This window comes from Nelusetta ayraudi, unplaced genomic scaffold (assembly GCF_046127955.1).
Source record: "Nelusetta ayraudi isolate G7.1 ecotype Tasmania unplaced genomic scaffold, CSIRO-AGI_Nayr_v1 ptg000018l, whole genome shotgun sequence".
NCBI classification, from domain to species: domain Eukaryota; kingdom Metazoa; phylum Chordata; class Actinopteri; order Tetraodontiformes; family Monacanthidae; genus Nelusetta; species Nelusetta ayraudi.
The window spans coordinates 4,434,873-4,462,192 of NW_027466068.1; the positions used below are offsets into that span (position 1 = coordinate 4,434,873).

Here is a 27,320-nt window from a genome sequence, read left to right on the forward strand (position 1 = left end):
CTGAAGGAATAACATTTTTATCAGGATGCATTAAAAAAAAAAAAAAAAGTATCGAGACACAGCATCACACCATCAAATTTTCCTCCCATTTGAATTACTCTCTGCTTATCATACAAAAAAGTATGAAATGGTAAATATTACATAGGCAAATATTTATTTCAGCATGATCAAACTTCAGAGCTAACAGTAAAATATTGGTGACCTTTGGAGAACCAGTGGATAAAAGTGAGTAGAGGAATCTTTCACAAATATTCTTTAGTTGTTACCGGATATTTAGTAAATAAGTCTGTACTGAAGGCCTGAACAAGAAAACATTCAACTCTCAACCATGGGGCCACATTCAAAATATGCACATTCAATATATACTTTTAAATGTCATTATTACTGTTCTAACAGGCAGCCCAGTGGCCATGGCGAAAGACCCGCTGGCTGAAGCCAGCTTTTATTTTGAACTGAACAGGTTGCGTGTTTTGGAGCCTGAAGTCAGTCAGAAGACCTTGGAGCTTAGGGAAGAATGTAAAGAATTTGTGGACAGTAAGCAGGATATTTATCTTCATCATCTTCATTTTTTTTTTTTTAAATCATACAAGGACCCATTAATGACGCATTTATTTTTTTTGCAGAAAACAACCATTTTTTGAAGATAGGGGGAAGTATAATTAAGATCATGAATGATCTGGCAAAAGCAGTGGAGACGGAAAAGATGAAGGTGAGCTTTGTTTGTATGAAGTGGCTTACTGTACATCAATCTGTGAAATTTATGGAAACTTTGCGGGTAGAATAGGGACAGTGTAAAAAAAAAAAAATGTATAAAAATATGCACCATTTTAATTCCTGGAGGCAATTACAGCCAGAAACCTGTTGAAGTTGGTCATGAAGCAAAGAGAAGCAACACAGCAGCAGCTTCGAGCTCTTGTAGCAGAGAGAAGGACGCAGCTTGAGAGGTAAACCATAGTTTTGACTCCCAAATGGACCTGAAGTGCTCTTCTGTGCAGGATAGGGAAGATTTTAAATTAAGTACGTAATGAAAAGCTGTTCACTATCTGATTGATGTGAAATTTCACATCAGAACAGTGTCAATATTTGAGTAATAAGTTGTTTTTTTTTATGCAATGGCATTGAAGCAGTGAAAAAGAAAACAGAGAAAAAATGGAAAACAAAACTGATATTCTTGACGTTATGTAAAAAAGCCACAAACCTTGGTGGTTGTTTCACAGAAATTGTATTTGAGGGATTAGATCATTTAAATGTGATGTATTGTCATTTCTCATGCACATCATTTTTTACAGCATTCTGCATTCTGCTAAATAGCTGTTCATGCAAGTACACTTCTTTTGAATCAACAGTCTAATAATGTGTCCATGTGTTCAGGTATCGGACGGAATCCGAAGCTTTGACGAAAGTGGAATCGGAGCAGAACAAATTCATCGAGCAGTTCATCAGAGCATCAGACTGAATGTGAGAAACCTCTGTGTTCTCAGTATTAATAACACCTCTCATGCAGAGCCAGTTTAAAATAGAATTTTATTCAGTGCTTTCTACAAAGTATATTTCTTTGATACTTGCTTTAGAAATAATGTTTTTATGAAAATTGCTTGTTTTCAATCAATTCCCAAACATTTTTAATTTTCGGTAGACATACAACTTGGCTTTTTTTTTTTTTTTTACCTTAAAAGTAAGCACAAATTGCCCCTCATCAAATACAAGACTTAATTTTATATCTGCAGACGTTTAGGGCCAATTCCAATTCCTCCCTTAACTCCTCAATCTCGACCCTCGCCCTTAACCCTCAATCTTTGGCCCTCAATCTTGGCCCTCAAAAATAAGTGCAAGGGCTTAGAAATGGGACACCCCTTAAGTGCAGTTACGTATTCAGACTGTGGGGGGCGGCCTTACACCCAAGCTACGTCCAGTCTGTCAAGAAGACGACGACAACGAAGAAGAAGGAGAAAAAGAAGAAGACGACGACAACGAAGAAGAAGGAGAAAAAGAAGAAGACGACGAAAAAGAAGAAGTCCTCCGTCGCTACTCAACGATGTATGCAAGTAACGTGAAGCCAGGACCGCCGGTCCGGCTGACAAACATCGTAAAGTAAAAAAAATAAATGTTACGCAACAACGATGTCAATAATCCAAAAAAAAAAAATCTTAAACTAAGACAATAAAATGGTTTCGTAATATTTATATCTTTATTAACTAAGAAAATACTTCCATTTGTAGCTCGCTTTTTTCATCGCCATTTTTTGAAGATGTCTTGGTGAAAATACACAATGCCTTCTGGGTAGCCCTGACTCCCAAGGGTGGTGCCGGAGAATCTCAATATTGAGGGCGATACAGCCATTAATCTTGTCCCTCAACTTGACGTTCTGAGAATCGGGACAGCACTTGCACCTCGCGGGAGCGCGCATTTTTGAGATTGAGGGTTAAGGGAGGAATTGGAATTCACCTTTATATTTAAAAGCTTCCAGTCTATGGATATTTAGTCCTATGTTTACAGCTTTCAGTAAATGAATGATAACAACAATGCAAAAACTAATTCTCTGCTGCATCTTGCATATTTGGATGGGGATTGCTAACCTTGTGAGGTCAGTGAGCTATTAGCTATCCGTGAAAACAAGCTCATTTTTAGTCAGCGTTGAGGCACAAACAGACCCCCTGGAGCACCCAGTGAGAGATGTGCATGGTGGTGTACAGGTCTGCTTCGAACACCAGGCCCACACCCATTGCGTTTCTCCTCAAGGACGTCGTGTACACTGGTGTCCGCAGAGTATTCTGTGGTGAGGAGCAGGACGAGAACCAGAAGAGGTCAGAAGTAAAAAGATAGTTGACAGGAAAAAATACATATAGTATGGAATAAAGTATTTTCAACCAAACCTTTAACACAAGGTGTTGAGCCTCAATGGGGATAACTCTGAGAATTGGCAGTTCAGCAACCAGCACTTTGGGTTTGCTCCTGACGAGACAACCTTCCTCAATGTCCCAGTCTCCTCCCTCCAGATACAGTCCGGACACAAAGCAGCCTGCAAGGAAAACAGAACAATCAGTCATTCTGAGAAAATCTCCAGTCAGGAAAGTTCAGGTCACAGTCTAGCAAAGAGTCATTACCTTGGTCCGGCTTGTCAGTAATTTCCTCGTCACTGTGGAACTGCGTCACCTGTGTGTACAGTGTGGAAAGATCTAGAGGCCAGCCATTTTTCCTGCATGCAGCCTGGACCAGGGCGGTCAGGTAGGATTCTGGGATATGGAGTCCAGACAGCCACATGACTTTTGGTTCCCCATCTTCAACCTGGTGGAAACACAATACTGACTCATGAGCTGTTTGTGTTTCCAAAATAATGTATGGTTTCATTTCTAAGAGTAGCACAAAGAACAGGAGGATGTTCCAAGATAGTGAGTCCTCTCTCACCCACTGACTGTACTGTTCAAAGCGCCTCTGGTAATGGCACATCCAGTTGCCCAGTGACTGCAGAGTGTCCGGCGCCAGCATTTTCCAGATGGCAGGAATCTGACCATTAAAAATGGCTCGAGCAACCTCATCCAGCTCGTTACTCATGCCCACCTCGCCAGCCAGAGCCTGGGGGAAGGAGACGGACACCAGTTGTGAGTCGGCTAAGGAGGAAGTGCGACGCCTTCCGACTATCTGCAGCCTCTCACCCTCTGAAGCTCAGCCAGCGAGCGCTGCATGCGAACCACTAGTTTGTTGAAGCGCTCCAGTTCTTGGAGCAACACCACTGAGGTGGGAGAGACGTCGGTGCCAAAGTTTTTGCGGATCACGTCCAAGTCAAACAATGTGGGCAGCTTGCTCTGAATGTCTTGGGCCACCTGGCTGATGTACTCATCTCTGCTGATGCTTCCGCTCGATTCACCTGAGGCAGAAAAATGCGGCGGCAGCGTGCAACAAGGAAACAAGTTGGAGTTTTGCACTCAGAACTCAATTTAAATGCAGAGGAGCAACAGCTGGATTTGAGTTGAACGCACCTGTCTGAGGCTGCAGGTCTATGAGGTGAGTCCACATGTCTTTGGCTGCCTGTGTGTAGTATCCTATTTCTGCATTGGAATGAAGACCCATCACCTCTGGGGTGTTTGCAAGTGGAAGGCTCTCAATTTCATCTAGCGGATCAGACGTAGCGTAGACGGAGACGTAGACATAGTGAGTGATCAATGTGTTTCACGTGGGCAAAAAGTGGCAGCTGGCATTGATGAAAACTGACCAACATAGATTTTCTTGGGCCCAGTTGGAGGGATCTTGTAATCAACATCCTTGTTGCCATAAAAATTAAAGCGGCGGAAGGTGTAGAAGATGAAATCTCCAAAGTATTCATCCATGTAGACGCTCAGGATCCTGCGGTCAAAGCTGTCGATGGCTCGCCCACCGTACATCACCTACGTGAAACAAAGCAAAGACCAAATGTACGGCATCACCAAACAACATCGCCGTTGTACTTTGAATCAAAGAAAAACCTCCTCACCTCCCCAACGAGGTATTTGAGACTCTCCCAGGGGATGGTGGTGTCTCCTTGGTTGTGAGCTCTGCTCAGGTAGGTGTCCAGGATCTCCATACAAACCTGAGGACACAGTTTCAGCAGCCATTGAACAAGTGCACATATTTGGCTGTGAGGTGTGAATGACAACAGCGGCGCTCACAAGGAAGTCGGACTCGTTGAAGTCGTAGGGGACGTTCCATCCTATCTTGCCGTACTTTCGCCGCTCTTGCACCACAGCGTGGAAGAAGGTCAGGGCGTAGACCAGGCTGCTGAACGCAGGGTGCGGGCAGGATGATAAGGTCTCGTGGGTAATTTTAGCGTACGTGGCTCTCATATTGAGTTTGAGGCCATTTGGAGGCTCGGTCACAACCTGCATCGTAAAAAAAACCCCAAAAACATACAAAAAAAAATCAGCAAAGTCAGCACAATTGGGAAAAGCAATAAAAGAGGAAAATATTTGTATTTGAAGGAGCTTTTGCGTATCATTATAGGTTAAAATGAAGGATTGGTGGTTGATGCAAGAAACCAAGTTTGAATAGAAAGAAAATTGGATTGAACAGTCAACATTTTGTTTAGACATTAATGGCATTTTGGCAACATGAAAATAAAGCTGCTTAAACTGTATTTTTGTGTAACTGATGTGGCAACAATATTCACCATACTAAAAGCTGTAATACTTTGTTGAGAAGGTTTCAATAAAGTCCCCGTCACAGAATTTAATTCCAATCCACCTCATGGTTTATATAAAGAGAAAAAGTGCCGAACCTTGAGCGACTTTTGCAGTATTCCAATGGGGAAATCGTCGATGGGGTTGGTGGTGATCCACAGGCGGAAATGGGGGTGAGATTTGGTGATTCTCTCCAAGGACTTCTCCAGCTCCTTCAGCCACTTTACCAGCAGGTGGCAGTTCTGCAACATCAACCACTGACCACGGGTGGCCGATCGCTCCAGCAGCTGCAGCGCCACCTTGGTATAGCAACAGAAAACAATCTTGCTTGAGTTCTTAGAGTTGGTGTGAGCTGTTTAAAGAGTTCCTTGAGAGCCATGTTTGGAGAACCGGCTGGAGAAAAGTATATTGACAGTAGCAGGGCTGATAGATGTTTCAGAGTACAGATGTGGTCAAAAGTTTACGTGCACTTGTAAAGAACATTATGTCATGGCCGTCTTGAGTTTCCAATAATTTCTATAACTCTTATTTTTCTGTGATAGAGTGGAACAGATACTTGTTTGTCACAAAAAACATTAAGTTTGGTTCTTTTATGGATTTATTATGGGGGTCCAGTGAAAGAAATGTCACCAAATTTGATGAGTCAAAAATCTCCATACAGCAACATGAATTTATTGATTTTGGTAATGTAGAAAGTTGTGTCAATCAAATTAGCTTTGTGGCAAGGCCTCTTAACTTCTTCTGATTATGATTGTTTACAGCTGGTGACTTCATTTGATACAATCATGAGACTCGGCTACAAACGCTACAGTGGGAAAGTCAAAGGAGCTCAGCACAGATCTGAAAAAGCCAATTGTTGACCTGAACAAGTCAGGAAAGTCATTTGGAGCCATTTCAAAACAGTTACAGGTCCTAAGAGCAACTGTGCAAACAATTGTTTGTAAGTATAAAGTGCATGGCACAGCTGTGTCACTGCCACGATCAGGAAGAAAACGCAAGCTATCAGCTGCTGCTGAGAGAAAATTGGTCAGGATGGTCAAGAGTCGATCGAGAACCACCACAAAGCAGGTCTGCAATGAATTAGAAGCTGCTGGAACACAGGTGTCAGTGTCCACGGTCAAGCGTGCTCTGCATCGCCAGGGACTGAGAGGTTGCCATGCAAGAAGGAACCCAATGCTCCACAAGCAGCACTTTCAGGCTCGACTGAAGTTTGCTTCTGATTACATGGACAAAGATAAGACCTGGGGGAAATTTCTGTGGTCAGTCGAAACAAAAATTGAGCTGTTTAGCCACAATGCCCAGCGATATGTTTGGATGAGAAAAGGTGAAGCCTTTAACCCCAAGAACACCATGCCTACTGTCAAGCACGGTGGTGGTAGTATTATGCTCTGAACCTGTTTTGCTGCCAATGGAACTTCTGCTTTACAGAGAGTAAATGTGACAATGAGGAAGGAGGATTACCTCCAAAGTCTTCAAGACAACCTAAAATCATCAGGCCGAAGGTTGGGTCTATGGCAAAGTTGGGTGTTCCAACAGGACAATGACCCCAAACACAATTCAATGGTCGCAATGGAATGGCTAAATCAGGCTAGGATTAAGGCTTTGGAATGGCCTTCCCAAAGTCCTGACTTTGACCCCATTGAGAACATATGGACAATGCTGAAGAAACAAGTCCATGCCAGAAAGCCAACCAATTTAACTGAACTCCACCAATTCTGTCAAAAGGAGTGGTCAAAGATTCAATCAGAAGCTTGCCAGAAGTTTGTTGATGGCTATCAGAAGCGCCTAATTGAAGTGAAAATGGAAAAGGGACATGCAACCAAATATTAGTGTAGCAGTATGAACCTAATTAGTGTGTTGATTGCCTGTCCTGCCATTGGTGGCAGTGACGGGCCAAGCCGTATAAAAACACCTATCTTCGCCAGCTCTTGGTTCTGTGCCTTCCGTCATTTGGGCGTCATTTCTGGTCAGGTTTTAGTTTGGACGCTGCAATTGTGCCTTGTGCATGCTACCCGGGCTTTGTGCATTTCTGGATTCTGGATTTATTTTTATTTATTTGTTTTTTAATCGATAACTAACAGTCAATCCCTTACTGGCTGGAATCAGCTCCTGTCAAGTCGCTGCTGCTCTGTCCACCGTTCTGTCAACTGTTTTGCCAACTGCTCCGTCGAGTCCTGTGTCACGGAAACGCTCCGTCCCACTGCTCATCACTGTGGGAGCCCTGGTGCTGCCTCGCCGCTGTTGCCCCGTTGCTGCTGCCTCGCCGCTGTCGCCCCGTTGCTGCTGCCTCGCGCCGCGTCACGCCGCGTGCTGCACCTAGTCCTGTGCTTGGGTGCTGCCTTCACTGTTGCTTGGCCCAGCCGGGACCCAAGCGTTATAGCGAAGGAAGAGCTATAGTTCTAGTCCGGGCCTGTGTGTGTGTGTGTGTGTGCGTGTGTGTGTGTGTGTGTGTGTGTGTGTGGTAAAAAAAATTGTTTTTCTTTCTTTTAGTTGCTGGAGACTGGTGGTGGCAGTACCAGTGTGGTGGTGGTGGAGACCCTTCACGTTTGGTGTGCTGTGTCATTGGAGTGGTTCCTTTTGTTTTGTGCAGAAGTATACTTTGTTTTGTTTTTTTGGATTTGTTATTTTCAGCTTCCCCTCTCACACTGGTTCATGACCATTTAACCAGCTCCAGCTTTTGTTTGTTTTCATTTAAAAAAAGATTTTATTCACCGTCTTTGTATTAAATAAAAATTGTATCTTCCATTATCTTGAGAACCACGTCCTGCATCCGTTACTCGGTAGCGAACCTGTGTCTTTTTAGGTTTATTTAATCCCTGGGTGAAATTCCCAGGGTGGCATTGTCGGTCCCCATGTCTCTTGTTTTTTTAGCCCCTTTTATCATTAGTTGTATTTAGTTCAGTTCACCCCTACCCTCGCCACATTAGCATTGCTGTATGTATATTGGTCACATTTTCAGTGGACCCCGAATAAATCCATAAAATAACAAGTATGTGTTCCAATCACTCTAACACAGTAAAAGAAGAGTTGTAGAAATGATGGGAAACTCAAAAGACAGCCATGACATGTTTTTTACAAGTATGTATGTATGACCACAACTGTACCTTCTCTTGGCCTTGACCCATAGCGAGGAACTTGAACTTGTCTCCAAAGCCTGAGCGCTCTGCCAGCTTCATGAGGTCGCTGGCTGGATCGGATCCTGGGCTCAGGATGAAGACGATGGGGGAGAAGGGTGTGCTCTGCTCATATATGGCATCAATGTTGATCACAGGCGGCTGAACGTATCTGAGCAGGGGAAAGATTCGAGAAACATCAGAATTCTGACTTTTTCAATCAGTTTAAACACACCTACACATACTTGTTTATCTTGCCCGATGAGGACAGTGGACATAGAAGTTCCTATTGGGGACAAACCTTTCTAAATGAAATACAGACATGGTTCTAAGTCCACTTTTTCAATGTGAGATTTCCATGGATCCCTTGAGCTATCAAGCTGCCTCATTTGAAAAATAACATTAGACAAATCAGTTTAAATACACACACACACACACACACACACACACACACACACACACACACACACACACACACACACACACACACACACACCAGAAACTTGTGGGTAGATGGATCTTTATAATGTAAAAAATATTCATACAATTCAAACCTGTCAATACCATACAAAAGGACCAGCATAGGACAGGCTGGAGGTCCTGTTAGAGGGTGAATATCGAAACAGTCTGGTAACAAGTCTAGTCAAGTCAGAAGCTCTTCTATTGTTTTGACATCAGCCTTGCTGATGCCTATATCATTAATATATACATATATCAAAACAAAGCTCCTCCACCAGTTGGGTCCATAATGTGATCAAGAGTGTAACCTCCAGCTCTGCTCTTAACTTGTGTTTTAGTTCCACTATCTCATCAGCCCCGCTCTACCCTCATCAAGTAAGACAGTGTTTCAGCCGACTGACGACCTGATTGTCAAAACCACCCAGAGCGACGAGCAACCGAATACATGTGAGTGTGACCGATATGGTTATGTTAACGGAAACAATCTCACTTCTCGCCCATGGTGACAGCGACGTAGTCAGTCACAGCTCTGTAGACCCGATCAACACGGAAGCAGCGCAGCAACAGCAGTTTCTGGAAGGTTGTGTGGATTTCTCCGCGCTCGAGGGGGAAGGGAACTTGTTCTGGTGCATCTAGATCGTACCACTGGGTAACGAGAAAAAGGTTACTTCCTTTCAAATTTGCTGAATTCTTTTACTCTGGTTTCATCACTCTGATGACTTACAGATTTCCACTGATCAGGATCTCTCGCCAGGTCATCGGGCAGAGAGCCAAACTGCTCGGGAAGAAGCTCTGCTAGTTTAGTGATGTCCTCCCAGCTCTGGTCTGGCAGCCAGTCACAAGGCTTTTTCTGCCTGCTCTTTTCCAGAGACAGATTACCTACAGATGGGAGACAAACAAGTCTGTCCTCTTTGAGCATGACTGACTATGGCAACAAAGTGTTCTATCCAGGTCAAATTTACAGCTGGTCTATACCCTTGATGAAGAAATCTAACTCCTCCTGAGGGACCCTTGCCTCTGCCTGCTCAATCTTGACGGTCATGTTACAGGAAAACAGCAGCTTGTGTCTCTCAAACAGACCTGGAAATATATAGTTAGTTCAGATAATTATTCAAACTTTACTGAGATTCATATGCTTTAGCATCGCCTTCATCTTCACATGCTTTAGTAAATATGGTACCTGTACAGCCATAGTTATATAAATTGTCTGTCAGGGTGTTTATGATGTTCTTCAGTCGTTCGTGCAGGCTGGGATCTGGCTGGGATTTACGCAGTGAAAAGCGAAAAACATCCAGGTAAGAGGCAAGAGAGTACTGGTACATGCTGTTCACCAGAGCCATCTCCGTCAACACGAAAAACAGGATGGCTCCACGCTTGGCAACCGGTCGGTAGCCATCTCTCAGCTTGTCAATGTCCTTGGATGTTTTCTCCGCCAACTTCAGCTTCTCGAACACCTGGGTGGCACAACACAGAAGCAGTGAACTTCAATGACTGACTTCAGTCCTGTTGCTCTATCAACTCACTGCTGCATGCGCCGGTCCAACTAACCTCACTGGCTTTTAACTTTGTCTCCTCCAATGTCTGAACCAGCTCAGTGTTGTCCAACATGTTGCCGGTGGACGTAGCCAGCTCTCTGAGCAAGGAGTCCACAAAGTTTTTCAGCAACTTTTTATTGTCGCTGGTCTCTTGGATCAAACGCTCTCGCTGCTCCTCCAGCTCCTTCTTCTCAAAGCCCATGATGACACTCAGTAGCTGGTCCTCCAGACCCTTGAGGGTCACTGCAAAGAGTGCAAATCAAGTCAGTGGCCGGCAAGATACAAACAGCCAGACTGAGACTTTAACACAGTAGTAGTAGAAAAGAGTCTTACCAGTGTAGTTAATCACCATGGCCTTTCCAAACACTGAAGGGGAATATTTTGGGTTGGACAGTTTTGTGTTCAGGTAGAGTTTGAAGTTGGGATCGTAGTCAACTTCTTTGTCACCCAACATGATGACTTGTCTGCCCTCAGGTCCTTTTACGTTCTTCAGCAGGACATTGTCAATCACAGGGTCAATGTACTCATCTACATCTTGGAAAAGGAATGGAAAACCATATTTGATGGCCATCTCCAGCTGCCTCAGGAAGTCGGGATCGTTGAAAGATGAGATCTGCAGGGCAAAATAAGATGGTCACACTGTCAGTAGTGTGAATATCTTGAAGATGCCAACCATCACTCTACCTGTACCTTAAGGTTGTTAGTTTCTTCTTTCTTCTTGATCCAGTTGAGGGCTTGTTGTTGTGGGTCTATACACAATGAAAATCGACTACCGGTAGTTGTGAGGATTCCATTCTGCACCGACAGCTCATCTGGAGGCAAACCCTCTGAGCCCCATCTAAAACACAGTGATCACAGAGAGCAACCAATATTCCAACCAAAATGAGGGCCATTTTTCAATAAGTCTGTTGTTCTTTGTTTAGAATTTGTTGTGAAAGGCCCAATGCACTGCTCACCTGCTGATTTCGACCTCCTCAGTCAGAAGGTTTTCCAGTCTGAAAGGTTGGCTCAGGGGGATGCCTCTGGTCTGCACGTCATTTACCCACATTTGATAAATCATTTCCCTCCTGAAGTCAAAGCTGAAAGCGCCAGCGTAGCTCAGGAAAGCAGCAGAGATCAGACAGTCACCCAGGAGGAAGACACGCTGCTGTTTCAACTCCTCCAAGTCTTGGACCCAACTGGTTTGGGATTGTTAAAGAAAGAGACACACAATCATATCATGACACAAAAGAAGAATGTCAAAAAAGGCAAAAATAGCTCATTTTTGCAAAGTTTAACAACCCTACCGTTCGTTTTCAGAGCTCAGACCAGAGATGAGTTTGTCGGCAGCAATCAGCCTCCTCTCCATGACCTCAGCCTCCTCTTGAAGCTCACGTTTCTCCAAAATAGCAGCTTCGTACTTCTCTCCAAGAGCCACCAGCTCCGTCTGGATATCTTTGAGTTCATTTTGGATGGTCTCCAACTCCTGCTGACTCTGGAAGAAGTTCCTCTCCAAGCGTGCCACCTGTTGGGACGTTGGGAATGCATTGGGTGGATTTGTGTTCAACACAGAGCATATTGGCGAAAGACAAACAGGCCATCACCTTCTCTCTTTTGGGTTTTATCTCTCGTGCAACATCACAGTAACCAACGATAGCCTCCACGAACTTCAGCATTCCTGCGCCAGCCTTGCTAATGCCTTGCATCTCATTAAAGCTGGTCTGTAGACTCTTTAGGGAGCCTAGAAAAGAAAATTTACCCAAAAAAATTGAATTTGTTGAACAATATTTGCCATTTGTTAATATAATGGTATTTTTAATTGAATGTGATTACCCCTTACTTTTGACATTTGAGACCTGGTTGTTTGTTATGTTATCACAGTCCATCTCCATGAGTGAGCGCAGGAAGTTGGCCTCTGACATCATCCCTTTGGCTGCCTGCCAGTTAATTTCCTTGTGTCCACGCAACACCAGGATGCACTCACAAACCGCCTGCACCTCTTTCGGTGGCTTGGCAAAGGATCTGGGCAGAGTTTGAAAGTGTAAGGCAGCAAAATTGCTGAGATTATAAGATTGAAATTTCACTTGAACGGTTTTTGGTTTTAAAAAAAAAAGCTCCAGCTGGTCGGAATATAAAACGACAAAAGTCCACAAGAGGAAAAGCCTACTGAATAGAATTTTTAAGTTTAAGTTCAAGTTGAAGACTTTATTGTCACTATTGTATACAATGTGAATTATATCTCTGATTGGAATAAACACTCCACTCATTTTTGAAGGAAGATGATGGGCCCTTATTTCATAACCCCTTTTTAGCTTCATTGCTTTAGATGAGACATTGACAAGTTTTTCTGAAAAAGATTTAGAAGATCACAAGCAAGACACCTAAAACAGAAGACGTTACCTGATCTCTGTGACATCAGATTTTTTAAGGTCCTGCAGGGCATGTCGAGCCGCCTCCAGAGCTGGCAGAGCATCAGCCAGGGAACTCTCAGCTTCTTTCTTCTCAATGGCTATAACTTTGTTCTGCTCCTCAATCTCCTTGGCTTTATCTTCTGCCAAAGTCTTCTTTTCCTCAGCTTAAATGAAAAAAAGGTTTCCCCATTGTTATTTTTTCAAAATGATTAAGGACCGAGTAAGTACTATGTACCAACATTTTGGAATGTGAGGTTTCACTGACCTACAGCCTTGTTTGCACTGATCTCATCCAGCAGAGCCTCACAGGCCGTCGACTTTTCGGCAAGGACAACCTTCTGCTCTGCCAGCTTGACGTTTAGTTGAGCCAGCTGCTTGCTGGCGTCTGCAAGTTTCTCTAAACCTCCCTCTAGATGTTTGCATTGACCTGTGATGGAAATCGCACGTCAAATCATGAAATATTGTTTCACAACACTCACACAACTAAAGGATAGTAGGGGGGAAAAAGCTGATTCATTAAAATACTGTAATACATCTTTTGTGGTATAATGTGAATTAGTATAATTGAAAATGCTTTGTGAAGCTTTATTTCTAATCCCACAGCCCTAACCAAACATTACATCTCACCTTGGATCGACTGATCTTTAGTCTCTAAGAGGTTCAAATAGGTGCTGATAAAATCCAGGTAATTTTTTGGAGTTACATAGTTACACCGCCTGAGTTTCTGCAGGAAAAGTTTGCTGTAATGATCCACAGAGCCATGTACCATGCATACATGTTCAATCAGCGCTGTGCCGTGTGTCTCAGGAATCATTGGACTTTCACCTGGAAAGAGTCAGAGCAAATGAACAAATGCTTTACACTGTTCAGGTTAAAGGTAACGTGACATTATTTACTTCTGTAAGAGGAACAAATGCTGGTAAATACAAACCAAGGAAGGACTGGGCCACAGCCACTAGTGCCTGTCTAGGCCATGGCTGAAACCAGTCGATGACTGTGTTGTTCATAAGTCCTAAAATAGGAAAACAGTCAATGATTGAAAAAGACTAATCCAATTGAAGTCAAACTTATCTTTCCAACTCACCCGGAAAGTTCCTGCATCGTGTCCTCAGGGTGTCTCCAACAGGAGACATGCCAAGAACAATGTGCAAATTGTTGGCACTCTTGTTCACAAAGTACTGCCACACACTTTCTTTAGATGGACCAGCTCCCATCCCAAGAGCTTCCTCCCGTATCTGGTTCAGGATCGATTCCCTCTCATCATTTGGGAACAATGCAGGAACAATTCCTATTAAACACATTTTCAGAGAACAATCATTTCAACTTCAATAGATTCAAACCTAATTTAAACCAGGTTCATGGCAGTTTCAGACCTGAGGTAAGCATGTTGTTGATGAGTTCCAAGAAGCCTTCCTCTGCAACGTGATCATCGGTAAAGAGGAACACGATCTTCTTGTTCTCGATGCCGAGCTTTACATAAAGCGCTTTCAGGTCGTCACGGAAGCTGGTCTCACCGTATCCTCTGCTCAGTGTTATCTCAAACATCTAGAGAAAAGCACATTGCATGAACCATTGCTTGCAAAAGTGATTATTTACTCTGACAGGTCCTTTAAATACATTGTGCAACAACCTCACAGCCAGCAGTAAAGGCAGACAGCTTGGTGAGAGACTGCTTGCCAGAGCCCCCGACACCAACGAGCAGTGCATGGCCGCGATCGATGCGGATGATCCGATGCACTCGGGTCAGATGTTCCAAAGCATCATCAAATAGCACGAGATTCATCTTGGACATGCTCTCATTGTATTCCTCAAGTATTTCCTGTGGAATGATAAAACTGTTGTTATAAGGTATACCCAAGGACAGACAGGGCAGAAAATAATATTAAATGTTCCAAACTAATATAACATTTGTGTGTTTTAGAATTACACTGTTCTGAGGCAATCTGTGACTGTTGATTACCCACAGTACCTGAAACAGGGCCTTTGAAGCATCGTAATCCTGAATGTCCTCATAGACCCTGGGTTCAGTTTCACTCAGGGCGCACCTGTAGTCGCCAAATAGAATTGGATCCTTCATGGCTATCTCTATTTCTGTCCTGAAGTGCTCCTCAACCAGGTTCTTTATATGGCCTTGTACCTAAGTGCAACAAAAGAGTACATACCCTGTAACATGATGGGATTGCATTGAACAGTAATGTATATGGTCGAAACAAATTGGACAAACATGTATGTGAACGGAACTAAAAGCTCTTTTACAAGTGACTTATTACCAGGGTTTTGTCAGTCTCATCAATGAGTCTGTCGTGGAAGATTCGCAGGCACTCATTCCTCCAGACACGCACAAATTGGGCTACAGTCAGAAATCTGATGAAGAGAGAAACCAGGAAAAACAAGGTTATCTGAAGTTACGTAGTTTATCTCAGGTAAAGGACAAATCACCTCAATCACCATTAACTCTGCATGATCAGACCTGTCAGGTTTGGTGAGGACCATCCCATTGAAGACCCTTGACAGATCCCTCAGGTTAAAGATGTAGTGGAACTTGGACGGAGTGGGAGGCAAATCTTTGATGATGTTGTTGTACAACTCCAGTGTGCATAAGGTAATTGTATCGCAAGCCTTCTTTATGACATCCTCAAAGGGCTAAACAAAAAAAAAAAATCAAATGCAGGTTAATTACAGCTAAAGTGGTTGAGATTTGAACAAGTATGTACTATGTGGATAGGAGACACTAACTTTGGTGTGGCCTTTGATAATAGAAGCATATATGAGCTGAAGAGACTCCACTGCAGGGAATGGGATGCTGAAGACACTGAAGAGGGAGACAAAGCGTGAATCCACCTCATTTCTCCCTCCTCCCGCCTTCCCCATGGCTGCAATAAAGCCAAGGTCCTTGAGGATTTTGTAAATAAGGTCCTTCCCTCTGTCATAGAGGCCACCGCGGTCCAACAACAGCTTTAGAAGAGCAATAGGCTGTTGTGTGCCATAACTGTCCACCTGAATAACCAGACAGGATGTCAAAACAAAGTCAAACCAACAAGAACCAACACCAACAGCAGTGAGCAAGGACCTTTGGCATGTTCATGTCATCAATAAAGACCAGCAGTCTCTTCCCCATTGGAGGCCCAAAGATCTCTTTAGTCCTTTTTTCAACATTGGCCTCCAGGTTCTTCTGCAGATCCATTGAGGTTGTTCTGGATGAAAAGTTAATGATCAATGTACTCTAAAAACAAAAAAGAAATTAACATGATTAAAAAAGTGAACTGATATGGAAGTACAGTGGTTGTCCCGTGAACTCACTGTTGAGTCTGCTCTGAGGTTCTTCATGAAGTTGAGGATAGTAGCAGTCTTCGAAGTGCCAGAATCCCCAACCAGTAGTACTGGCCTCTTTATCTTAACCATTTGTTCCAGGATCCAGCTGCACCTGGTGGTGTCAGTTGTTGGCACTGGAAAAAGAAAACAGAGATCCAAAATGACATTAAGGACATGATGTATGTGTGGAATGTACTGCTCAATCACTCCATGCATGCAGTAATTCGCTTACCTAGAATATCTGCAAACTTCATTTCAGGCTCATGAATATATTTAGTGACCAGGGAACTCCAGGGTACCCACTTATTTTGTGTACCATCGAAATGGAAGTCATAAAGATATCTGAGGTATCCTGGATAGGGTGTATCACGTAGAATAAAACATACTTGTGCATGCAAAAATGGGAATAATACATCTTGGAATGATTTGTTATTTGACAACTGACTATAGATTGTTTACCTGGGATCTCTCCGAGTCCGGCCAGCTTTTTCTCATCATGCACAATGGTTAACGCAGAGAGTCCTTTGATGAACTCGTCAAACTTCTCCCTGCCACTTTCCAGCAATGTGGCTCCCAGTGAGCAGTACAGAGCTTCCAGGAAGAAACACTCCAAGGCCTCTGCACCACTAATTTCACCCTCGAGCAAGGCATCCAGTGTCATGCATAGTTGAGTAACCTGTTCAGCAAGTGCATTCAAAATTAATCTTAAAGTTCTAAAGTGGTTGCTGGTGTTCTTGAATTGCCCATTTCAATGAAACGTAACACCAAAAATCAAAAACATTGCACATATTTAGAATTAATTTACCATGTTCAAATCTGTCTGAGGGACAACAGTTTTCAGTTTCTGGCCCTGTTTGCCATCAACAATACCGTCCACGATCATGTCTATAGACTTGTGGACATATTTCTCGAACAGTGTGTTGAAAACTTCTTGTTCCTAGCAGAGGAAACAACTATATTAAGATGTTATACATACACGCATACACATATATATATGAAAATATATACGTAATTCATCCTTTCAGAGTGTACATTTTGTTGTCCCTTACTGATTCGGGTCTGTTGGTCACCCATTTCTGCCAGTACGGGGTGTAACGCAGGTTTTTGGGGTCCACAAACACCATTCCACAGCGGGAAACAGTTGCAGGGGAGGCGTACTGCAGATCTCCGACCTTTGAGGATGAAGGTGTATTAATTCACATTCATTTCTGCTTCAAAGAAAAGCCTATATTCATTCGTTTTAGAGCAGTCATGTTAAACAACCTCAAACAGTAGGGCACAGTGATTCTGTAAACGGATCCGCTCTCCATTTGCCAGGGTGAGAAGTTTGTTGTCATCCATCACCGAGTTCATGTTCTCAACCCATAAAGCGTCCACGTCACCATCAAATAAGATGTACCTGTGAGTCAAATATTGTGCCAAGGATTGTACTTTTAACAAGGGAATGAATATAAAACAGCCATCAAATAGTTGAAATTTCATTATATCGATAAAATAAAAATACAGACTTTTATCACAGATTTACAAATTGAATAATATAATAAAAGGTCACCTAAGATCTTTTTTATCAGTTGGTTTGTTGATGTCACGAAAGATGTTAGATAAGATTCCATCAGTCCAGTCTCGAGTTTCAGGATCCAGAATACCGTAGAGTTCAATGACGCTCATGGCTTTTGGATTCAAGGGATACATCTTGGTATGCATTCCCAATCTATTTAGGAGGGAAAAACAAGATACTAGTCAGCCCATAGAATTAAAAAGCCAGTGTGAATAAAGGTGAAACCTTATAAACCTAGACGGACTTGGTCTGAGCTTGACATAAGGTGTTGATTACAACTGACTTCCCTCCGCCTGTTGGACCCACAATCATTGTGGTGTGTCTGGTCATCATGGTTTCATACAGCTGCACCACTTTGTCCACCTGGAACCACAGAGAAAAAGAATGTACCACCACCTAATCATTTGCATTCTAAAGCTCTATTGACAGATATTTAGCTGGCGATGATGGTAAGTCTGTATTTTCATCCAAGACCACGGTAAGACACCTGATTAAGCATCATGATGTATTTCTTGTCTTGCAGAATATATTCCACTGCATCGTTGAAGTTGGGATAGCGAACACGAGGACAGTCCAGGCCAGGAAACAGGTCTGAGATCAGTCCGAGGAACAAAGGCACATCTTCAAACACAAACTTTGGTAGGTTCATGTCCCTGAGGGCCCGCATCAATACCACATCCTGTGAAGAGGAACAACAGGACATGTGGCAATTTATTGGCAGTGCCTCAAAAACAAAATCACCATGACAGATGTAGTGATCGAAATAGGGCGCCAAAACACACACACACACACACACACACACACACACACACACACACACACACAGACTTGGTATAGGGTAGTAAATCCAAGAGTGGACCATCAGAAACTTTTGTGAATGAAACCTGATTTCTCAACATGTTACAACTGTTACAACACTGGTATTCTGCGCTTTACCTCACTGAGGTCTGGTGATCCTCTCTTTAGCTCTCCTGCCATCACCAGGACAGACTTCAGAGCACGCAAACCAAAGTCATAATGTGACTGCTTGGACAGCTGCTCACGGGCCAACTTGTACAGCACAGTCATCTTCTTTGCCAACATCTATGAAAGCAAAAGTAAAATATATTAAAGGAAAGTCAAAGATACTGCATCACTGAGAATGAGAACATCAGCAAAAGTAATTTTCTTTGTTCAGTCTATTTTTCCATACTTTAGCCAACAGGAACCCCTCGGAGAAGAGCATGATCTCGCAAATCTGCTGAAGATCGGGCACAATGCAGACAACGGGTCTGAAGAGGGCTTTGACTGATTCTGGCAGCTCAGTACGTCCTGCATATCCTGGGTTCATGGTGATGAAAATACCCATCCGGTTGTCCAGGTTTATCTCCTGCCCTTCAAACTGATGCAAATAAGGAGATTTATGGTGCGTTACACAGCCATTCCACTTAAGTTATCAACAATCAACAAACTTCCAACAATGCCTCTAAAAAAAGAGAATGACAAAAATTATACTAATGTTAAAAACTGGAATTCTCCATTACAGTGTCTTCATGACACTAAGACTTACATAAAATCTTTTAAGGTGGTGAAGGAGAGCGTTGCGAATGGTCTGTATTTGGGAGGAAATCACTGACAACACTGAAGCATCGATTCGATTGAATTCATCAAAACAGCCCCAGGCACCACACTGGGCGAGGCCAGAGAAGATCTTGCCCACAGCCTGCAGAGAGCAAAATAGAGGGAGATAAAAATGAACACAAATATAAACACAGTAATACAGCCACACATGAGTCCGAGCTAAGCAGCTCCAGAAGCAGCAATTTACCATGTAATCCATGCCTTCGCCACAGTTTGTTACCACACACAGCAATCCCAAGGCTTTGGCCAGATCTTTGGTGGACTCGGTCTTTCCTGTTCCAGCTGGTCCAGCTGGAGCTCCACCGAGGTACATGGAGAGGGCCTACGTCACACACATATCACCACAGTCTCGTCAAGACAAATATCATAGGAAAATTCATACCTGATAACTTGTATTTATGATTTGATTTGATTTTAATGACCCTTTGACCTGCGTGATGGTGAGGTAGATGCGATCCGTCAGTGGTGTTATAACCAATCGGCCGTTCAACCCCATGTATTCGTAGCCATAAGAGAATGAAGCACTGCACTGGTGCACAAATAGGTCGTCCTCCTCCTGGAGCCAGTAGAATCTGAGCTGGCTTTCCCACTCAAACTCTCTTGGGTCCATTATACTACAGACAGAAGGATGATTTGTGGAATAGTTTAATGTTAGAAATGAAAAGATATATATAAATAAAAAATAAAACAACAAACTTTACCTTTTGAGCACAAACTGGTCCACAATGTCTCTTGCATGCACATCAATGATGAGTGCCGTGTTGATCTTTTTCCTGTCGTTTTTCTTCATGGGTTGAGTAATACGTGTGACCATCTCGTCAATCTGCTGATGCATCTTCTTAGCGTAGTCAGTTAGCGCACGTTTGTTTCCTTTCTTTACACTTGCAAAGACATCCTCCACCTCCAAGGTCCACCACACTTGATTTGCAGCCAGCACCACCATGCCCTGGTACAGAAGCATCCAGTCCACCCTGTCAGACACAAGACCTTCACTTCATCACACATACACTGGCTATGAGAATGATACCAGAGGGCCTTCCTGCTTGGCACTCAGTACTCAGGGTTGGAATTGGGGGGTTAGATCACCCAATGATTCCCGGGCTCAGCACTGCTGCTGCCTACTGCTTCCTCAGGGGATGGGTCAAATGCGGAGAACAAATTTTGCATCTTTTGGGATGTGACAATTACTGGGACTTTACCTTTAACATTTGTGAGAGTGACACAACATCACGAAGCATGTACACGTTGAATTTACAATTCTTATTTTACAAGTGTGCTAGGAGTGACATGCCCTTCTTAAAAGCAACGGGGCACCTTTGGGTCTGGCCCTTAGATCCATGATATTTAATTATACACATTTTAACTTTGCGAATTTCAAGATGTATCATGCAATTGTTGTCCAGAAGAAATCCAGACCTTTCTTTTCATTGCCCTATATTTAACCAATATCTTACAATTGTGCTAAAAAAAATTGCACAATTCCACTTATTCATTCATTTGTCTATCTTTGTCTTTCTTTTTGCTTTATCCACCTATCTGTATACATTATCTTCACTCGGCTAACTGAGCACACCTGCTTCTGTCGGCACAATAGTGAAAGATTGCTTCCTTGGTGATGAGTCTGTTTGTCCTCCTCATCTCCAGAAGTACAGTCAACATCCACTCCTCCACTCTGCCCTCCACCGGGATGGCCTTCTTCAGCTCCATCACCTCACCCTCAGCAGACACCATAGCTCCAGCTACTGTCTCTCCGTTGCTGTCCACATCAAACCTCAAGGAGGCAATGTTGTCATACATCTGGTGAAACAAAGGAGGGTATGTCAAGCAAAGTTGTCCACAAACATGGGTAAGCGGTACACCCTCTCCATCCTTGACACCTTGATCATGTGCTCCTGGACACAGGCAGGGTCACTGCTGCCCAGAATGCTGAGCAGCTCATCGTCAGAGATAAAGAAGAAGCGAGGAAAAGCATTCCGCTTGGCATTCAAGTAGTCGTTAAGACTCTTCTGGCAGCTCTCCAGTCCGTCACTCAGTTCCTGCAGATCCGTAAGCCGATTTGGGATCAGGCAGCACACTTTGATGTTTGGACTCTTTACTGTGCTACTCATGATCTGCATGGAAAATAAACATGTTTGTCATTTCCGTAACTAATTGACAGACTTTGTGTCAGCAAAGCGCTTTCAAGGAGCAAATGTCATGGATACACTCACATCTTTAAACTTTTTGTCAATGACATCAAATTTCTTGGCTTCTCCTGGTAATTGAGCACGAATGTCACCACCAATGAAAATGCTTTCCAAGTATATCCATTTCCGCTGCACAAGTAGCCACACCTGAGGAAAAGCCAACTGTTTGTTTTGGGTTTTATATACATCATGTCTTACAACAGCAACACGCACTCTAACCAACCTCTATGGTCTCACTGATGAGGGACAAGTCTCTCTCAAATTGTTGTATGGTTCCTAGAAAAGGGCCAATAAAACGGCTGCCAGCCATGCTTTGCAAATTCATAGCGTCATTGTCAACTGTCAACAGGATCTCGTCAACGGCACCCAAAACAAAGCCTCGCTTCTGCGTGCCTTTAAAATAAGGTATGACGTTGAACTTCATGTTGTCCCAGGTTGACAACACATCCTTTACTCCCTGGAGGAGCAGTGAGAAAAGACAAGACAAATGTTTTACTGATGAGGTGTGCCCATATTTTCTGCTTGACACCAAACACATCAGAATTATGCAGTCTTGCCTTCTCAATTCCAAGTTCCTTCACGGCAGAAGCAACAATTTCACCGATGACGTCTGTGTATTTGTGCAACTCCATGGAAAACATGTTCTCTAGAGTGAAGGTACCCGTGTTAATTTCAAAACTTGTGCCAGTTCTTTCCATCAGTTCCTTCCAGTGTCTGAAGGTGAAAAACAAAGACACTGTATTCAGGTATTTATTTGAACATTGATTCAGTCTCAATTTCATAGTTTTCAGTTTATGTGAAAATATTCAGTCTGGTAGGTATGTGGATTTAATGAACTGTTCCATTTTAAATGTTTGTTTGTTTTTTCACCCGAACAACTAACCTGTCTCTGAGAGCCTCGTTTTTTAGGTCCAACAGGAGCGGCAGAGATTCTCTGAACTCCTTCAGGCGGCCATCAAGGAAGAAGGCCACAGGTAAAGCCTGCACATCTTTGGGCATCCGCCTCAAGGTACTGATGAAGCCCTCCACACCCTCCTGAAGTAGGTGGATGTTTAGATTCACCCACAATGTCTGAGACCACTCAGCCTTTGCATCCTAAGAAAAGTAAAGCACAATTACAATTAACATTTACATTACTGAATAATGATAAATGTGTGACAATTCGTAGCTTCAGTTGTTTTAACCAAGACATCAAAGCAAACCTTCTGGGCTTTGTAGAGATTATATATCTGTTGCAGGGCCTTCATTTCCTTCTGAATGTTGAAAACCTCTGGGAAGACACTGACTGGCAGATCCAACAGATTTGCAACGTTGGCCAGCTCCTGCTCTTCTGCAACTATCTTGGCAAGGTTTTCCTTATAAGTCCTTATGATGGTCAGTCCTGTGAGGAGCATGAGATGGATGAGCGAGAACAATGTACCTCCAGATTTTTTGAATTGTGTTAAGGCCTTTTCATCATGCAGATTCTCATTTATGTTGATGATCTATCTCACTGATTCATCATGGGTCAAAAAAAAAAAAAAAAACACGTCACACAAATGCATCATCTAATCAAGACCACTCGTTTCAAGCAACAAAACATCTATAAATCCAGAAATATATGTATATTTTTTCCAAATGTTTAGTATGTTATTGTTGATCATTCATTTTAGAACTATTGTATAAATGCCTTTCTGCACAGGTACCTTTCTCCAGATCATCTCCCACAGCTCCGGGACCGTGCATATTGAAGCTTTCAACAAAGATAGACAACTCATCCCGAAACTCTTCCATCGTCTTTGTTGAAACCTTTGAATTGAAGAAAGGGAACTTTGAGCAATAGCTGTCAGTGCAGAAGATGTGTGAGTGCATGACACGTTTCTGATAGCTCACCACACTGAAAGACTTCTTCACTTCTGACAGGCTGAGACCAACTTGTCTGGATTCCAACAAGAGATCTTCCCACATTTGGCCAATTTTGTCCACGAGCTCCACTTCATTGCCTTCAACCTACGTGTGGAAAATATCATGGGACTATAATTTATAGCTCTCAATGCAGTAAAATTGAAACGTAAACAGACATTACCTCTATTTTGTAAAGAGCCAGTGTTCTGTATCTTTCCTGGACATCAGTTAACCTCAACTCCACATCCAGGGACATGGCCCTGATCTCTGAGATGGTGCTGAGGACAGACTTTAGGTCCTCAAAAGTGTCAGGCCTCTGTTTCAGCCTTTTTGAAACTTCCTGATGTATTAATCAACCAGATATGATAGTTACTTTCTAAAGAAAAATTATTAGAACGCAAGTTTAAGATTACATTACAAAGGAGGTGTTATTTAATCTGTAAGGCAAGAATTTGTACCATGATTTCATCTCTCAAGTTGAAAAGATTCTCTCTGGCAGGCTTGTTGAGGAAGCTACCCAGTGACCTGATCCAGGATTCAGCAGAGTCTTGCACTGTGTGCACAAGAGGCTCCAGGTTGAGGTGAATGGCATGCTCATTTTTAAACAGAGGCTCCCGCTGCACGTCATGGTGTATGTTGAAGAAGAACTGCAGCTTGTCGTCATACATGGCACAGGAAGGTTTTTTTGCTGCAAACATTTCATTGACAACGGTTTTGTCCTTTTCCCAAAGAGGCCGGTAGCGCTTCCAGTGGTGAAGGTGCCGTTCCAAAGAGTGGAGCAGCCGCTCGACATTTTGGGACACAGCCATGGCACTCTCATTGATCTGAGGCTGGTGCGAGACATCGCTGCAGAAGGTAAAGGTCATTAACTCTTTGGTACTGTCAACCCGTTGTGGCGGACATTCAAGGCATGTCCCGCGCATCCATCGAACGAATTGCTAAAAAGAAATAAAATAAAAGTTACGTAACCTTCCCCACATCAGGACTAAAACTTCTAAACCCACTACAAGGGAGACTCATCACTGGCCCTACCGAAGTGCTCTCCACACAGTCTCGAACACACTGCATGACAAGCCAGTAGATCTCACTGAAGTGGGGCTGCAAAACAATCTTAGGGGAAGACAGGATGGCATCCACTTGGAAGAGAGCAGTGTGTCCCATCAGCATGACATTGAAGGACTGAATGTTCCTAAAAAATGGATATATATATTAGAAAAAAAAAAAAACGGCTGTCACTATTTTGGAGATGGGCCTTATGGAAAAGGGACCGTTGATAAGCATTTCTTTTTCTTTTTTTTTACCACTTACAACTGAGGAGAAGCGACCTTAATCATTACCTTTGAACCATCTTTATGAGGGAGTCCAGCACTCTGTGTTCCCAGTAGATATAATAGTCTGCCATACATTTGGCTTTGCCTGTGCTGGTCTCCAGAATCAAATGTTCTATCTTAGTGATGAGAGGTCCGATGTCGGCATACTTCTCAGTCAATGCAGTTAGGGTCTTGGCCTGCTCTAGCTCGATGTTTTCAAAGAACTCTTTGACACCTTCAGAAAAAGAATAGAGAAGAGATTTAAAAAAAAATGTTTTAGTTCTTCGTATTATAATCAAAGATGCAATACAAATTTGTGCTGGCTCCTTTGTTATTTTAATCAAGCTCCTTTAGCCTGAGCTCTGACAGGATCGTACTGAGTGTCTCACCTGGCAAATCAGTGGATTTATCTGGGACGGGAAATTTCAGCAGGTTGGCCGTCACTAAGGATTGCAACTTGGATTCAATATCCTGCTCGTTCTTCTGGATCTGAACTACCATTGACTCAAATCTGGAGACAGTGTGAATGGCTCGGCTGATGAAGTCGCACACACCTAAACACAATCAGATGGCCGGAGAAATTGTCATTAGAGGTTTGAATAAAGTCTCAACTTTGAAATACTGTAAATGTTAGATTTCAAAGTCAGAAGATGCCCTACCCAGAGAATTCCAGTTGAGTCTTTTACATCCAAAATTGACTTCATTTCTGACTGTATTGATGTGTTCAGCCAACATAATGGCCTTGGTCTCACTAAGGCTGTCCAGTATAGAGTTGAAGCGGTTGGTCATCTTCTGTAGATCATCGAAATACCTTCAAACCGAGGTAGAAGAGGGTTAAGGGCAATCGCAGCTCGCGTTGAGTTATGTGCAGCTGCAATACCTGATAAATTTGTGCTCCTGTAAGGCAACACTTTGCGCCAGCGGCGGTACAGAGTATCCCAGTGGCTCAAGGCATTTTGTCTCAGAAATGATTTCGCTGATCTCGGGCGCGAAATTCACAGTGTATCGGACATTTGTTCGATAGTTTGAATCGGGCTGCGCATCCTTAATGTGACACAGACAAAACAGAAAATTAATATTCAGCTTCTGTGAGTTCTGTACAAAGTGAAAAAAGAAAAAAAAAGAAAGAAAGACTGGCAAGTGATGCAAACCAATTCAGCATTGAGTTGTCCTTCGCGATCCTTCATGATTAGAAGTGGCATTTTGATCATCAGTGGTAAGTTGCGTTCTGTCTCTGCCATCCAGTCTTCATGCTTCCTCTCCACATAGTATTTGATCTTCATCGCTATTTCTTCATACTTGCCCTTTACCTGAGGCAAATGTACCATTAGAGATTTAATGATTAGATTACTGAATTCAAATAGAAGTGTCATATATTTGTAAAGCTAATAAGATTACAATTACAAATTTAATTTCTTAAAGTTTATGAAAACTTATGACTTTGTGATTGTAAATTTGTAAATGGATGGAATAAAGTAAAGTAGTTAAGTAGTGAACAAATGTAAAAGAAACAATATTAATTTACCGTATGAATCAGTTCGCACTTCAGCATTTCTGGAACTTTGAGGAATAGAATGATGGTGTGTTTGAGACGGTGGAAAAGAAACTGAGCCCATCTAATGGCTCCAGCGACTGGAGGCTCGTTCTGAATTGGGGGTTGGTCTTTCTTTGACTCAAAGATTCCATTTGTGTTGTCCACCTGCAATGGACAATGGGAGCATGTCACAAAATGGTACATATATGATACAGCATATTCAATGCTTCTCTATAATGCAACAGCATTAATGCAGTATTGAAAGTCAAATGCAAACGTGCATTATGCTTACTGAACAATACAGGCAAGACCAGAAAGCATGTGCACAGACTGACTGCTTTTTATTAAGAGTAAGTTGCAAAATTGAGATTGTCCCTTGATTCCAGGGTTGTACCTCTTTGCAAAACTGCACCAGGATGTCATTGAATTTTCTCATCAGATGACTGTTGATGGCCTCTCTGGTGTGGATGTGTTTGAACTTTAAGAGCAGATCAAAGGCAGTCGTTGAAGAGCGCAGCGTTTTGAAACAGTGGTCGATGATGCCGATGGCCTCGTCCTCGATGTGCTGTGCAGAAACAGGAGTCAATTATTCAACTACGTTGAAATGAAGAAAAGGAGAAAGTCAGTTTTAAGTTTTATCATTGGGAAATGACGTTAATCTGCAACCACACTTAGCCACATTCATAACAACAAAGATGTCATCTAAGTAAACTAGACACGTGAGACAACACACAAACATCACACACGCACACACACACATAAAACAAAATTATTTTTGGCCCGGAACTCATATTTACCTCGACTGAAGTGTAGAAGTCTTGCATTATAATCTTCCAGCTGCTTATTTTGTAGAAGTCAAAAGGATTGAAGACAATGTCCTCAAACGGTAAACGCAGGCCGTCAACTCTGCACAACACTTCCTCAATCTGACAGATGTCGCCGGTGACGGCTTTAAGGTCTGAACCAAAGATGTTCCCAAACTCTTCCATAACCTGTGGAGCACAAATAAGAGAAGAGTCTTCCCTCCCAACAAATCCCATTCGATTGAGAGACACACTCACACTGACCTGCAGGACATGGTGGAGGTCCTGACAGATGGAGGCCATGTAATCGGTCCTCTCAAACAATTTCCGACGATCAAATTCCCAGCGCGAAAAACTTCCCGATTCTTCAATCTCAGCACGCATCTCAAAGTAGGAAGTCTTCCACCGGTCCAAGACCCGCTTTGCATCCCGCACATTTGATATTGCAGCTTCTCTCTGCTCTCTG

General features: G+C 42.9%; 2 protein-coding genes across 2 annotated transcripts in view; one reads left to right on the forward strand and one right to left on the reverse strand.

Annotated features, from left to right (window-relative positions):
- Position 1: 1 nt before the first annotated feature.
- Positions 2 to 27,320, reverse strand: part of LOC142887984 (dynein axonemal heavy chain 10-like) — a 30,706-nt gene continuing 3,387 nt past the window's right edge. The window contains exons 9-78 of the mRNA XM_076025987.1: positions 27,119 to 27,317; positions 26,849 to 27,043; positions 26,446 to 26,616; positions 26,043 to 26,216; positions 25,669 to 25,827; positions 25,398 to 25,561; positions 25,177 to 25,328; positions 24,907 to 25,071; positions 24,545 to 24,752; positions 24,240 to 24,396; positions 23,666 to 24,145; positions 23,389 to 23,547; positions 23,196 to 23,312; positions 23,009 to 23,111; positions 22,526 to 22,704; positions 22,207 to 22,418; positions 21,881 to 22,037; positions 21,547 to 21,780; positions 21,348 to 21,470; positions 21,015 to 21,248; positions 20,711 to 20,934; positions 19,839 to 20,108; positions 19,568 to 19,751; positions 19,325 to 19,459; positions 19,067 to 19,219; positions 18,710 to 18,898; positions 18,454 to 18,600; positions 18,005 to 18,196; positions 17,762 to 17,880; positions 17,512 to 17,670; positions 17,223 to 17,358; positions 17,009 to 17,131; positions 16,765 to 16,896; positions 16,419 to 16,635; positions 16,192 to 16,311; positions 15,948 to 16,093; positions 15,718 to 15,870; positions 15,384 to 15,644; positions 15,118 to 15,290; positions 14,918 to 15,011; positions 14,617 to 14,784; positions 14,278 to 14,466; positions 14,021 to 14,192; positions 13,732 to 13,935; positions 13,579 to 13,659; positions 13,275 to 13,472; positions 12,913 to 13,074; positions 12,637 to 12,811; positions 12,077 to 12,258; positions 11,841 to 11,977; positions 11,544 to 11,761; positions 11,214 to 11,435; positions 10,948 to 11,095; positions 10,591 to 10,870; positions 10,271 to 10,500; positions 9,903 to 10,176; positions 9,698 to 9,802; positions 9,447 to 9,601; positions 9,213 to 9,367; positions 8,255 to 8,435; positions 5,249 to 5,449; positions 4,644 to 4,853; positions 4,469 to 4,564; positions 4,211 to 4,382; positions 3,978 to 4,109; positions 3,654 to 3,865; positions 3,406 to 3,573; positions 3,105 to 3,285; positions 2,874 to 3,019; positions 2 to 2,771 (exon numbers count right to left, since the gene is read on the reverse strand). Coding sequence (XP_075882102.1) covers positions 2,625 to 2,771; positions 2,874 to 3,019; positions 3,105 to 3,285; positions 3,406 to 3,573; positions 3,654 to 3,865; positions 3,978 to 4,109; positions 4,211 to 4,382; positions 4,469 to 4,564; positions 4,644 to 4,853; positions 5,249 to 5,449; positions 8,255 to 8,435; positions 9,213 to 9,367; positions 9,447 to 9,601; positions 9,698 to 9,802; positions 9,903 to 10,176; positions 10,271 to 10,500; positions 10,591 to 10,870; positions 10,948 to 11,095; positions 11,214 to 11,435; positions 11,544 to 11,761; positions 11,841 to 11,977; positions 12,077 to 12,258; positions 12,637 to 12,811; positions 12,913 to 13,074; positions 13,275 to 13,472; positions 13,579 to 13,659; positions 13,732 to 13,935; positions 14,021 to 14,192; positions 14,278 to 14,466; positions 14,617 to 14,784; positions 14,918 to 15,011; positions 15,118 to 15,290; positions 15,384 to 15,644; positions 15,718 to 15,870; positions 15,948 to 16,093; positions 16,192 to 16,311; positions 16,419 to 16,635; positions 16,765 to 16,896; positions 17,009 to 17,131; positions 17,223 to 17,358; positions 17,512 to 17,670; positions 17,762 to 17,880; positions 18,005 to 18,196; positions 18,454 to 18,600; positions 18,710 to 18,898; positions 19,067 to 19,219; positions 19,325 to 19,459; positions 19,568 to 19,751; positions 19,839 to 20,108; positions 20,711 to 20,934; positions 21,015 to 21,248; positions 21,348 to 21,470; positions 21,547 to 21,780; positions 21,881 to 22,037; positions 22,207 to 22,418; positions 22,526 to 22,704; positions 23,009 to 23,111; positions 23,196 to 23,312; positions 23,389 to 23,547; positions 23,666 to 24,145; positions 24,240 to 24,396; positions 24,545 to 24,752; positions 24,907 to 25,071; positions 25,177 to 25,328; positions 25,398 to 25,561; positions 25,669 to 25,827; positions 26,043 to 26,216; positions 26,446 to 26,616; positions 26,849 to 27,043; positions 27,119 to 27,317 — 12,370 coding nt within the window. The 3' untranslated portion in view covers positions 2 to 2,624. The remainder of the gene's footprint in view (positions 2,772 to 2,873; positions 3,020 to 3,104; positions 3,286 to 3,405; positions 3,574 to 3,653; positions 3,866 to 3,977; positions 4,110 to 4,210; positions 4,383 to 4,468; positions 4,565 to 4,643; positions 4,854 to 5,248; positions 5,450 to 8,254; positions 8,436 to 9,212; positions 9,368 to 9,446; positions 9,602 to 9,697; positions 9,803 to 9,902; positions 10,177 to 10,270; positions 10,501 to 10,590; positions 10,871 to 10,947; positions 11,096 to 11,213; positions 11,436 to 11,543; positions 11,762 to 11,840; positions 11,978 to 12,076; positions 12,259 to 12,636; positions 12,812 to 12,912; positions 13,075 to 13,274; positions 13,473 to 13,578; positions 13,660 to 13,731; positions 13,936 to 14,020; positions 14,193 to 14,277; positions 14,467 to 14,616; positions 14,785 to 14,917; positions 15,012 to 15,117; positions 15,291 to 15,383; positions 15,645 to 15,717; positions 15,871 to 15,947; positions 16,094 to 16,191; positions 16,312 to 16,418; positions 16,636 to 16,764; positions 16,897 to 17,008; positions 17,132 to 17,222; positions 17,359 to 17,511; positions 17,671 to 17,761; positions 17,881 to 18,004; positions 18,197 to 18,453; positions 18,601 to 18,709; positions 18,899 to 19,066; positions 19,220 to 19,324; positions 19,460 to 19,567; positions 19,752 to 19,838; positions 20,109 to 20,710; positions 20,935 to 21,014; positions 21,249 to 21,347; positions 21,471 to 21,546; positions 21,781 to 21,880; positions 22,038 to 22,206; positions 22,419 to 22,525; positions 22,705 to 23,008; positions 23,112 to 23,195; positions 23,313 to 23,388; positions 23,548 to 23,665; positions 24,146 to 24,239; positions 24,397 to 24,544; positions 24,753 to 24,906; positions 25,072 to 25,176; positions 25,329 to 25,397; positions 25,562 to 25,668; positions 25,828 to 26,042; positions 26,217 to 26,445; positions 26,617 to 26,848; positions 27,044 to 27,118; positions 27,318 to 27,320) is intronic.
- On the forward strand, positions 89 to 1,511 carry LOC142887982 (intraflagellar transport protein 20 homolog). The gene is made up of 5 exons (XM_076025986.1): positions 89 to 225; positions 397 to 534; positions 624 to 709; positions 841 to 944; positions 1,372 to 1,511. Exons 2-5 carry the CDS (start codon positions 411 to 413, stop codon positions 1,454 to 1,456), a joined length of 399 nt encoding a protein of 132 aa, XP_075882101.1. The 5' UTR covers positions 89 to 225; positions 397 to 410; the 3' UTR covers positions 1,457 to 1,511.

Coding starts and splice junctions, on each gene's coding strand:
- LOC142887982 (XM_076025986.1), top strand. CDS start 411: ATGGCGAAAGACCCGCTGGCTGAAGCCAGCTTTTATTTTGAACTGAAC. Junction 535..623: donor ATGTAAAGAATTTGTGGACA/GTAAGCAGGATA, acceptor TTTTTTTTGCAG/AAAACAACCATTTTTTGAAG. Junction 945..1,371: donor AGAAGGACGCAGCTTGAGAG/GTAAACCATAGT, acceptor CCATGTGTTCAG/GTATCGGACGGAATCCGAAG.